This window comes from Herpailurus yagouaroundi, unplaced genomic scaffold (genome assembly GCF_014898765.1).
Source record: "Herpailurus yagouaroundi ecotype Mexico unplaced genomic scaffold, PumYag 163, whole genome shotgun sequence".
Classification (NCBI taxonomy): domain Eukaryota; kingdom Metazoa; phylum Chordata; class Mammalia; order Carnivora; family Felidae; genus Herpailurus; species Herpailurus yagouaroundi.
Genome location: NW_024412404.1, coordinates 40816751 through 40829700, shown reverse-complemented (window position 1 = coordinate 40829700; position 12950 = coordinate 40816751). Strand labels below are relative to the sequence as shown.

Genomic DNA, 12950 nt, shown 5'->3' with positions numbered 1-12950 from the left:
GTGGCTGACTTGATAGCAGTTGCCACCGCATGAGGCAAAGGGGAAAGTGTCATGAGACCAAGGGCTGGGGTCAGCTGGAATGATAACCCCAGATCCTCCAAGGATATCTAAGAAAATGTTTGCCTGTAACCCCCATCTCAATGCTCTAGGACTAAAAAGAAGAGGGACTATGAGAGCTAAGTTGGGCTACCGCTGAAGGAGTTGAATATGAGACCAAAATGTAAAACGGACGATACTAAGTAAGACTTCATGATCAGAATGAGCTTGAGCTGCTCATTTCACACACTTCGCAAGCTGAGACAGATCTCTCAACCGACGTAAATGTAAACAGCGCCTAATGACAGGGCTACAGGGAACTCTGAGCACAAACAACAGCAAGAGGACCTAAGCCCATCTAGGGCCCAGGGAAGGATTCCTTAAGGAAATGATATTTATGCTAAGGCCCAAGGGATCTCAGTTCTCCCTTAAACACAGTTCACATTCTTCATTCCCAAAGATGCCAGGCCTTTTCAACCCTTGCTACACTTGTACTCTGTTCCATAAGCCTGGAGTGCTCTCTTTCTTTGCTTCTCCCCTACTCTAGCTCCTACTCATCCTTTACGTTCCAGCTCAAAAAGCGAAACCATGGCTGCCACCTCTCTCCAAAGGAGGATTAAGTCAGTCCCTCCTCTGGGGTCCCGTAACATTTGGGCACACCGTGCGGGCACTGTGTATGTACTTGCTTGTCTCCATCGCTATACTGTGAGCTCATAGTGACCCAAGAGCCCAGCAAGTGGCAAGCTCAATTAGTGTCTGCTGAACGAAGGAATGAACGAAAGACTTAATTTTTAAAGGGATTAGCGCCAAGCTGGGGGTTGGGGAAAATGATTCAAGGCAGAGGGGTGAGCTGAGCTCCTTGGAATGTTATCTTCACAGAACCGATCCTGGGTCAGGGTGAGGTAATGAGCCAACCTATTATAAGAATCTCAATAGAAAATAGGTCAGTTTCTTCGTATCTCTTTAAGAACTAGAGGCTTCGTTCCCGCGCTTGCGCATTGAAAGAGTAAACACCTCTCTTTTTCATCCCCCTTCCCCATTGCCTCAACCGGTTGCAGCCTCCTCCCATACTCCCCTTCTTCAGAAGGGGTAATGGTCCGTTCCAGGGCGCCTGCCTTGTCCTAGAGGGTGGTGAGCACAAATGGTACATTCCATCGCCCTCATTATCTCCCGCTTTTCGCTTCTCCTCTGTTCTATTTCCCCCTATCGAATGACGCGCAATAGGCTGTCCCAAAAGAAGGCGGGGGAGTCGGGCTGAGGGGACCGGTCTGAGCCGGTCTCCAGCGCAGGCGCAGTGCGGATAAACAGGAAGCGGGCGGTAGAAGCAGCGGTGGTGGAAACCTAGGGGCTTTGAGGGGGAACAGCGGAAGAGCTAAGATTATCGGGAAGCAGCAGAAGCTAACTGCGACCAAGAAAAGGAGGTTTGGCTATCTGCCTCCAGAGAACGAGAGGTCGCGGCCTCGCCCTCCGCTTGGGCTTCCGGCTCCCCAGCTTAGGCTGAGGCAGCGGCTGACAAAGGGCTCGCGCCGGTGCCGCCGCCCTTCTCATCCGGGCATTCGGGTCCCTGCGGAAGGGAGGGGGAAGGGCAGAGGGGGAGGGGAAGGAGCACGAAGGGCGCGCGCTTGGAGCCGAGGCCCTTTCCAGGGCTCCGGGCCGGCGGCCCAACGGACGGAGGCCGAGGAGGACCTGCAGAGGTGGCGGCGGCCGGGGGCAGGAGGATGGTGCAGAAGGAGAGCCAGGCGGCGCTGGAGGAGCGGGAGAGCGAGCTGAACTCCAACCCTGCTGCTTCCGCGGGGGCATCGTTGGAGCCGCCAGCAGCTCCGGCCCCCGGAGAAGACAACCCAGCCGGGGCCGGGGGAGCAGCGGTGGCTGGGGCGGCAGGAGGAGCTCGGAGGTTCCTATGTGGCGTAGTGGAAGGTGAGCGCTCTGGCGCGGGCTGGGCGAGAACGTCCTCCTTCCCGTTCCGTCCCAGTAACATTCTCTGCTCGTGTGGGGGATACTTTAGGAGGCTCTAAAAAGGTGTCACTCTTTGGGCCCTGAAACTTGATCCTGTTTTGGAGAGGGGAGAGGCGAGATGGTGGGCAAGTCTTCTTTCACGTTGTTATGCAGCGTTGAATTCCCCTCTGGCTATTAACATGCCTGACCCCACCCGCCTTGGGCTGGAGCCAGGCCTGGCTCCTGCGGAGGCGGTAGTAAGGAGCCTAGTGTTAGGCTCTGAGTTACAAGTCTTTGTACTTTGGGATCTTGTTCCGTAGGGTGGTCTATGTTCAAATGGAAAAACGTGTACAGTCCTGCTGTCCTCAGCCGTGGGGGGGAAAATAACATCCACACGGATGTGCTTGTTGTACTCCGGGAGCGAAGAGAAGCACAGTGGAGCTATGATTTTACAAATTCCCGTTTGCTTAGATTTTTTTTTTTTTTTTTTTTTTTTTTTTGTAGTCAGTCCCTGCCCCCCACCCTTTGAAGATTCTCTTGCAGCCTGCAAAATTGTCCTTTGCCAGCTTCTGTGCTTTGGCTCTAGGAGATGAAGCTTTGACTTAGATAGTATCAGGGGTACAGAATTTTAATTTAGAAGCTGCAGAAGAGGTTTAAAATGTTTTTTTGACTTTCTCACTTCCCATTTAAAAAGAATGCAGGATTTATTTAATTATTTAATTTGATTATTTATTTTTGTCGTTGGGGAAAATGACCTGAAGATTGTATCGCAGTTTATGAATATAGTGAATATTCGACCAAGTATTCTGTGGAAGCATGAGTCAGTTGCCTTATTGCTGTTTCCTTGAGTACAGCATATATTTTAATTTTCTGAAGTCTTTTGGCCTACTTAGAGTTTCCTAGTTGTTTGCTTTATTAGTTCTTTCCTGTATGTAATGGGATGCATGGGAGTAACACTGTATAAGAATTAGTTGTTACAAAAGACCAAAAAGGTATGGAGAAGTAGAAAGGTTTTCCTATACGTTGAGAGCTTCAGCTTTTCTAGTGTTGTCAGCCTACAAAGTGTTTATTTGAAGGGTGGGTCGTGGTTGTGGTATTTTAGATAAATTAATTGGAGGAGAAAACAGACTACTATGTAGCTACAGTAAGGAGTGAAACAGTTCTGCAGAGTTAAAGGTCTTGTAGAATTTGGGGGGAAGACAGAATGGAAAGCTACTTATGTATTTGGAGTCCATGTTTGTGGAAACATGATTGCTCTGTGTGACTTAATCTGTTGGTGTATTTAATTGGGCTTGTTTGCGTGCATGGAGATTCTAGAAAAAGTCTTTTGTCATCAGGGATCTTTGGGTGGAGGGTTGAAGAGTGCTGGAGGATATAGAAATTTTAGAGCTAGACGAGAGTGAGGCTAAAGAAATTTTGTCTATTACATCTTCAGTAATTATGGAGAAAAGCTTGTGGTTTAAGTTGGTTTGTTTTTTCAGAATAGTATTGAAAGGGAACTACTCAGAGAATAGAGTTGTCTCTTATCTATTGTTCCTCCTCCCTCCCTATCTCTCTGTATTTTTTTGGTGACTGAGCACCTGATTTTTTTTTTTAAGTACTCCTAAGTTGGTATTCCTAAAATGAATGAAGAAAGGAAATAACGTAGGGATTGGCAGGATTCCTTTTTAAAATTTTTCTTTCCCTCACAAGTCTTTGTTGGTTGTAACTTGCATAATAGCACTGCTTCCTCTTTGTGGTGCCAGTTAACCAAAACCATGAACCTGACTCAGAACAAAGTTAGGGCTTCTGAAGATAAAAATGTTTCTTTTATATATTGAAGCAACTCTAAAGGAGTGTTTAATGCCTATTCCTTGGAGAGAAAAATGATAATGCTAAATGTTGTAGGAAAGCAGTAAAGACGTATAAAATTTACCTAATGTTAAAAATTTTTAATTCTTTAAATGTTTATTTGAGAGAGAAAGCGTGCACGGGGGAGGGGCAGAGAGAGGAGGAGACACACAATCTGAAGCAGGCTTCAGGCTCTGAGCTGTCAGCACAGGGTGGTTTGAAACCACGAACCAGGACATCATGACCTGAGCCAGAGTCTGACGCTTAACCCACTAAGCCATCCAAGTGCCCCTAAATTACTTGTAAGAAGGTAACTGAATTATTGATGGAAAGTGCTGCAGTTTCATACATAGTATGCAATGAGTTTTTGTTTTGTTGTCTTTGTCCATGTTTGCTGTGCAGAATAACCATCGTGTCTAGAGACGAGTTTAATACGTTACAGAAATGTCAGTTTTAGGTAGTCTTAAGTAGACTGTGTTTTTTCTGCGTGTGTGTGTGTGTGTGAGAGAGAATAGCATTTTATGTTCATAATATGTTAACCATCTTCATGGTACTCCTGAGGGGCTGTTCTTCTCTCTCTTTTTTTTTTTTTTAATTTTTTTTAAATGTTTATTTTTGAGACAGAGCATGAACAGGGGAGGGGCAGAGAGAGAGGGAGACACAGAATCCGAAGCAGCTCCAGGCTCTGAGCTGTCAGCACAGAGCCTGACGCGGGGCTCGAACTCACAGACCGTGAGATCATGACCTGAGCCACCCAGGAGCCCCTGTCCTTCTCTCTTGCAGGTGATTAGACCGAGACGGGTGGAAAATAAAGGTTAGGCAAGCTATAAGGTGTGATTCACACACAGTGGAGCTGCAAGTACCAGTTTGGTGCTTATATCAGGACTGAAGTCATTCCTCTGCTGGTTTGTTTCCTGCATTATGCACTACTAGTGATTTACCTCCCTTCTGGGACAGTGGAGCAAGTCACATTCTTGCATTTCCAGTTGTTCAAACCTTTGCTCTGGAATTGAGACTCCTCAAGAGTTTCCTTTTTGGGCCAGTTCCACTGTTGAGTTTGCTGTGAATATAGTTTAAGGCATTTTTGGTCCCTTTTATTGTATCAGGAACTTAAAAAAAAAAAAAGGCGATCATAAAATTGGTTCAATCAGATTCTTTCCTAATTCTGTTCCTGTTTTTTTCCCTACTTTTTTTTTTTAAATCTCCCACTCTAAAGGCAATTCAATTCCTCTCTCAAGTAGTAATTGTTATTATTAGTGGTTTGGGATTACTTTGCTTCCCCTTCCTCTATTGTAAGATTGAGATCTTTTAAAAAGTTAGGTTTAGGGGTACCTGGGTAGCTCAGTCTGCTCAGGTCATGATTTCAGGGTTTGGTTGGTGAGTTTGAGCCCAGTGCAGGCTCTGCTGACAGCTCGGAGCCTGGAACCTGCTTGGGATCCTCAGTCTCCCTTTCTCTCTGCCTCTGTCTCTCAAAAATAAACATTGAAAAAAAAAAAAAGAAAGAAAGAAAGTTAGGTTTAGGGGTACCTGGCTGGCCCAGTCAGAGCATCTAACTCTTGATCTCTGGGTCATAAGTTCCAGCATGGCATTGGGTGTGGAGATTATTTTTAAAAAGTTTTTTTAAAGTTAGGTTTTGGGATGCCTATCTCCCTCTCTCTGTGCCCCTCCTCTGCTCATGTTCTGTCTCTCTCAAAAATAAACATTAAAAATTTTTTTAAATATTGCATAAGTAATAAGTGTTAATGGTAGAAAAATAAGAAAATTTACCTAAATAAAAGGGGAATAAAAGTCATTTTCTAATATCACTATCCAGAGACACCTTAATGAGTTTTTTTTTTTTTTTTTCCCAAAGACATCTTAATATTTTACTAAATATCCTTTGGATATATTGTACACACTTTTTTTCAGAATGGGATTATATTGTATGTTTTGTAATCTGCTTTTGTCAATAAATTGTTTACCACATTTTGAAACTTGAAAATAATTTCATTCTTACTTTGAATCTAGGATTTTATGGAAGACCTTGGGTTATGGAACAGAGAAAAGAACTCTTTAGAAGGTAAATTTTTTACTTTGTGAAGTAGTCTTAAACCATCAGTATTTCCTTTTATTTGAAGATAAACTAACACTGAATAGGCCATATGAATTTTGATGATTTCTCAGTTGCAGAAGTTATTTGACCTTGGTCTTTTACCTTTCCTTCACCTAGGCCAGGGGTTTTCAAAGTTTCTGGGGAAGCTGAATAGGTTTTGGGCTTTATCTGTGTCATTCAGAGCTATTGTTTTTATTTAAGACTTTAATTTGTTGGCATTCCTTATAATATTTAATTTTTTACAATTCTGCTAGATTACAAAAAGGTTAAAAGCTGTTGTCCCAGAATATTACTAGCTTTTTAAGAGATGGAGATGCTCCAAGGAAAGGAAAAATTTGGGATTTACAGCCTTTACATGTTGCCTATTTATACATATGTAATTTTCTTTCCCCTTAAGGCTCCAGAAATGGGAATTAAATACATACTTGTATGCCCCAAAAGATGACTACAAACATAGGATGTTTTGGCGAGAGATGTATTCAGTGGAAGAAGCTGGTAATCTTTTTCTTTTTAATCCATAAATTCAGAATATGGGAAGAAAAGAGCTGTAATGTACATTATAAGAATTTTATTAAATATTTCATTTTCTCTTTGTAGGTCGTTTCCATTTTTATTATCTGGTAAATTCTGTGTGAGTTAGTGTAGATTGAAAGAAGTACTCATGTTGGCCGGCCATGGTGTGATTCATGGTTATGGCAGTCTGACTCCCACCTGTTCTGTAATCATAAATTATACTGTTTAACTTCTGTCAGTGGTCTAAACAGTGGGCCATTGAACAAAGAGGTACTAAAGCAGGACTAGGCCTGGGGCAGGGCAAGTGAGATGACTGCCTTGGGTACAAAGTTTAAGTAAGGGACTCCAAAAAAAGTCAGTGATGAAGGTAAATAGTATCTTATGCAAGTTTTAAACCAAGATTAATGCAAAAAAAAAAAAAAATCCATGAGCAAGATACCAAAATTTTAAGTAAAGACAGGATCAGTATTACTGGTCCTTTTGCTTCAGACTCAAGAATGGCTTGGTCTTGATCACTTGATTACTTGGTTTTGTCTTTATTTAAAATAAAGACCTCACCCTAGTCTAGGCTTACACTGAAGTGAAAAGCCATCACAAACTATCCTTGTTATGTGTGTTCTTAATGTTAAGTTAAATACATAAATACATAGTAGATACATAGTAAATACATAGTAAATACATAGTAAATACATAGAGTAGGACATAACAGAACCTCCTTATAAATTAGACAAGTGGTGCTTTTCTTTGGGGACTTACAAACGGGGAAACATTTCATACTTGGAATTAAAATGGTACACATACGTAGCTAATAAGATAACTTGGTTATAGAGTGCAGCCAAAACACTGAAAGCAGAAAGTTTTCTTAAATTACAAAGAAGCAATTAAAATGTATGCCATCTCCATCTAGTGTTTTTGTTTACTATATATAATTTAAGTGTGTGTTCAACCTAATTATTTTTTGGGTGCTGGTAATGAAATTTTATGTGATCAATAATCAAAATATAGTCAAATGACTATCTTGAGATACCACTGAAAGTTATGTAAAGATAGGTCTACTGGTGTATAGAATAGAATTTAGTTTTACTTAGGAAAATTGTCACATTTTTAAAACTTCAGATTTGTAATGAGTATTTTCTGTAGTTATAAAGACAAGGATTGTTAAGGCTGTCACTTAACCCTGGTTGTTAACACATTTTTCTTTTCTTCCAAATTATAAAGTAGTTATATGTAGATTTTTTTATATAAGAATTGCAGTTCAGAGACTGCAAAAAATAAAAACCATACATCTCAAACAATGTAGGAAATAAAAATGGCTTATGTTCAGTAAGAGAAGTAATGCTTAATTCAATATTTCTGAGAAATGGCAATGAAAGAAAGAGAATGCTTTATTGATTTTAGGGTGACATTAAGCCACATGAGGTTTGTGGCATTTTGTATGACTTATCACATTGGACATGACCAACATGTAAAATTTCAGGGATTTTTCCTTTCTTGACCTATCGTAAATTGGAGAAAATGACCTCTTGTCTTTAGTTGAAAGGTGAAGGTTCTTTTAGTTTTCTGTGCTACATTCTAAAAACGTGGACTCTCTTCTTCAGAGCAACTTATGACACTCATCTCTGCTGCACGAGAATATGAGATAGAGTTCATCTATGCTATCTCACCTGGATTGGATATTACTTTTTCTAACCCCAAGGAAGTATCTACATTGAAACGCAAACTGGACCAGGTAGCTTTACTTTTTCATTATTTCCCCCTGATCTGGTATACCGGAAACAAAGTTTTCTGAGTTGCTTCTAATAATTTTAAAAGGACGCCAAATTTATACTTCTTTGCTTGTGTACAATTTTTTTACCTTCATGCTTTTGATAGAGGATATTTTCTAACATGAGTCAAGAGAGCTTTACTGGAGGTACCAGTGCTTCTCAGGCTTTGGTTTGCATAAGAACTGCTATAGAAGAAATGCTTAGAAGTGATGCTTAAAAAGTTGCTAATAGGGTTCATTTCCAGAGATTCTTAAACTGACTTGGGGTGGAAATACAGACTTGGGAGTGGGGACTTACTTTAGAATTCACGTTGTCCAGGGGTGCCTGGGTGCCTGAGGCCATGATCTCACAGTTGTGAGATTGAGCCCTGAGTCAGGCTCTGCAGTTGGTCTAATCCTTTTTAAGATTCTCTCTCTCTCTTTCCCTCCGTCCCTCCCCTGTGCACGTGATATCGCTCTTTCCCTTTCTTTCTCAAAAAAAAAAGAAAAAAAAATTTAAAAAAATTCAGGTTGTCCAGAATCGCATTTTGAGAAGCTCTGTATATTATTGGGTACTTGACTGAATTTGTGATTGAGGTTAATAGAAACAGGGTGTTACCTGTTAGATGTAAGTGCCTTTACATGTAATATGTTAATATGGACAAGAGGTATAATCCAGTCTCCATATGGTTGACTGGTTTCCAAAGATCAGAAGGAAAACAGACTAGGTAAACAAATAAGCTATTGGTAAGCCTGATTGGAATCTAAATTCTGCATAACATAAAAGCTGCACATTTTTTCTGGTAAAGTAAATTTGCTGATACATAATACATATATATGTTTGCCTGTTTCTTTAGGCAAAGGTTTATATTATTGATGGCATTAAGATGGTAAAAAATTTAATAAGGAGGTTTAATTTCCATGAATATGCTTTTTAAGAGGTTGTCTCCCTATCTGATCAAATACTATGTTCCTTCTGATTCATGGACTAGTTAGGTTTATGTGCAGAGATTAATTAGGATCACTGTGTCTTTGGGACTAGAACAAGCCTAGGTTTTTCATCTCTTGAGTTCACTTACTATTTCTGTTTTTCTGTCTGTCTGGTCTTCTATAATCAGCAGCCAGGGAGGTAGGGATAGGCAATATCGTTGAAGCTTTGTTGGAACATACTGCATTCAAACTCAAATGAAAAATGGGTTCCAACTTGTCTAGCTGTTTAACATAGAAAATGTAAAAAAAATTGGTGTGGCTTTGAACATTCTACTAAGAAAAATGTTTGACTTTTAGATAGAGCTATTAAGTGTCTACATTAATATTTTTAATCCTATTTTTTATGTAAGCTCTGTGCCCAGTGTGGAGCTTGAAGTCATGACCCTGAGATCAAGAGTTGCATGTTTTACGGACTGATACAGCCAGGTGTTTATTTACTTAAAAAGAGCTGCTAAATCATCTTTTTCCCCCCCCCCTGCTTTTCCTAGGTTTCTCAGTTTGGGTGCAGGTCATTTGCCTTGCTTTTTGATGATATTGACCATAATATGTGTGCAGCAGACAAAGAGGTATTCAGTTCTTTTGCTCATGCCCAGGTCTCCATTACAAATGAAATTTACCAATACCTAGGAGAGCCAGAAACTTTCCTCTTCTGTCCCACAGGTATTGTATATAATAGCTTTATATTTAACTAGACTTCTTGAAATATATCATTTTCAAAGAACTATATACGGCCTTTATTGTGTTGTCCCCTCTCCCTTTGGTGTATAAAAGTAGGAATTCTTTTTCTAGAAGACATTTCTCAAGGTCCTACACTTGAGAAATTTTAGGGACTAATAAATGGCAACTGAACAGGCAAAAGATTTCATGTATTTTTTAGTACTGGAAGTGTATGAACTTTACATTTTCAGGATTAAAGGAAGGATAGTATTATCAAATGTAAAACTAGAAAACAAATTTACATTGCTTTTAACTTAGTCACTTCTCATTTCCTCCTACTTGTTCCTTTTTTCTGCCTATGCATATCTGTATCTTTTTTCACTCCTCCTACTTCCATCTGGGCTCTTCTGGAATTCCAGGACTCAGCATAGAAAAGTTGCTAAATAACGCCCCCCCCCGCCCCACTTTTCCTCTCTCACCTTGCCTCCCTGGTTCCTTCCATTGATAATGTATTAGCCTCTCTTAGTTGCCTCTCAAAATTAGGCTTATAAGGAATTTCCCCTTCTTTTTCAGGAAGAGATAAATAAATTTGTTCTAAGAAATTTTGTCTGAATTATTTAACTTTGTGTATATGTCTGAGAATCCTGTGAGCCATGAACCTTATCTCAGAGGTCTGATATAACAGGAGTACTCAAATAATGTTTAATAAGATTATATTGGGAATTACTTAATTCATTGCAAATTACTATTTGTTATTTTTTAATGTTTTCTTAAATGTTTACTTATTGTTTTAAATTTAAAATTATGCTTTATTATTATTATTTTTTAACTTACATCAAGTTAGTTAGCATATCGTGCAAATAATGATTTCAGGAGTAGAATCCAGTGATTCATCCCCTACATACAACACCCAGTACTCATTCCAACAAGTGTCTTCCTTAATGCCCCTTGCCCATTTAGCCCATCTCCCTACCTACAACGCCTCCAGCAACCCTCAATTTGTTCTCTATATTTAAGAATCTCTTATGTTTCGTCCCCCTCCCTGTTTTTATATTATTTTTGCTTCCCTTCCCTTATATTCATCTGTTTCGTATCTTAAATTCCACGTATGAGTGAAGTCATACGGTATTTTTCTCTAATTTCGCTTAGCATAATACATTCTAGTTCCATCCACGTTGTTGCAAATGGTAAGATTTCATTTTTGATTGCCGAGTAATACTCCATTGTATGTATGTATATGTATGTATGTTTATGTACGCCACTTTATCCATTCATCTGTTGATGGACATTTGGGCTCTTTCTATACTTTGGCTGTTGTTAATAGCGCTGCTATAAACATTGGGGTGCATGTACCCCTTCGAAACAGCACATCTGTATCCTTTGGATAAATACCTAGTAGTGTAATTGCTGAGTTGTAGGGTAGTTATATTTTTAATTTTGGGGGGAACCTCCATACTGTATTCCAGAGTGGCTGCACCAGTTTGCATTCCCACCAGCAGTGCAAAAGGGTTCCTCTTTCTCCGCATCCTCACCAACATCTGTTGTTGCCTAAGTTAATTTTAGCCATTCTGACAGGTGTGAAGTGCTATCTCATTGTGGTTTTGATTTCTGTTTCCCTGATAATGAGTGGTGGTGAGCATTTTTTTCAGGTGTCTGTTTATCTGGGTGTCTTCTTTGGAAGAGTGTCTATTCATGTCTTTTGCCCATTTCTTCTTCACTGGATTGTTTGTTTTTTGGGTGTTGAGTTTGTTAAGTTCTTTATAGAGTTTGGATACTAACTGTTTGGTATGTCATTTGCAAATATCTTTTCCCATTCCATTGGTTCCCTTTTAGTTTTGCTGATTGTTTTCTTTGCAGTGCAGAAGCTGCAAATTACTATTTAGTTGCAGTTGAGTCTTAATAACATGGCGCATAATACTGCATTTTGTCTGTTATGATACTGTCAATTCATTTTGTTTGGCCTCTAATTGTAAGAGAAATGTAGCCAATTCAAAGTATGTAGAAAATACTAAACATTCTAATTATTTCTTTAGTAAACTTGTATTTCTAATGACTGTAGGATTATAAGGATTGATATGTATTACTGGGGGAAGAGTATCAGATTTTATGAATTGATTCTTATTTTTCTTTATTTTTAATTGATTCTTTAATGAACTATCCACTTGAGTTTAATTCCTTTGAGATACGACTTGGAAGCTCTTTATCATTTGTATGAAAAGAATTTAGAATTGGTAGACATTTTTTCCCCCCATTTAAAAACTCGTGACCATTTCACTCCTAACTATTTTACTTAATTTTCCTTTTTACATTCAGAATATTGTGGCACTTTCTGTTACCCAAATGTGTCTCAGTCTCCTTATTTAAGGACTGTGGGTGAAAAGCTTCTCCCTGGAATTGAGGTGCTTTGGACAGGTAAGTCTTTAAGATTTATACAGTAAAACTTTAGTTAACTAGAACTTAGAAATTGGTTTTTCTGGTTAATTGGATACTTTTTGAAAACAACTTTAACCAGGAAACTTTGTTGTTAAAATTCCCTTTTATGAAGTATACATTCTTCATTTAGTATAAAAAACATCTTTAAGGATTTTGCAGTGAATCTGAGTATCAGTTGCTGATAAATAATAGATGTGTAGGGAACTGGGCTAAAGAGTATTGATCTCAGCCATAGGGGGAGAGTGTTTTATAAAATGAAAGCTATCCTGCCGAATTGACAGTTATTAATCAACAAGCTGTATTATAATGGAAAAAATTGTTTACATTAAAATTTTTTTTATGTTTATTTTTGAGACACGGACAGAGGTGAGCAGGGGAGGGACAGAGAGAGAGAGAGACAGAGACAGAATCTGAAGCAGACTCCAGGCTCTGAGCTGTCAGCACAGAGTCCGGTGTGGGGCTGGAACTCCTGAATCTTGAGATCATGACCTGAGTCAAAGTTGGATGCTTAACTAACTGAGCCCCTCGGGCACCCCAACAATTTGTTCCTTATAACATATCAGTTTGAGGAAGCCTGCCCAAACCTTAAATATCCGTATCTTTTTACTACTAATTCCATTTCTAGAAATCTGACCTGAGGAGATATTGGGGAGGGGTTGGGTAAAACTGAACACTCAAAAAGACATGTTGCTGTGTTACTTTGAAAAGAAAAATTGTCAG

At 39.5% G+C, this 12950-nt stretch overlaps 1 protein-coding gene across 1 annotated transcript in view; it reads left to right on the top strand.

The window, feature by feature from the left end:
* The first annotated feature begins 1320 nt into the window (after positions 1 to 1320).
* The window catches only part of OGA (O-GlcNAcase), a 29038-nt gene continuing 17408 nt past the window's right edge, over positions 1321 to 12950 (top strand). Inside the window, exons 1-6 of the mRNA XM_040486236.1 lie at positions 1321 to 1953; positions 5809 to 5860; positions 6291 to 6388; positions 8005 to 8135; positions 9629 to 9800; positions 12111 to 12209. Coding sequence (XP_040342170.1) covers positions 1755 to 1953; positions 5809 to 5860; positions 6291 to 6388; positions 8005 to 8135; positions 9629 to 9800; positions 12111 to 12209 — 751 coding nt within the window. The 5' untranslated portion in view covers positions 1321 to 1754. The remainder of the gene's footprint in view (positions 1954 to 5808; positions 5861 to 6290; positions 6389 to 8004; positions 8136 to 9628; positions 9801 to 12110; positions 12210 to 12950) is intronic.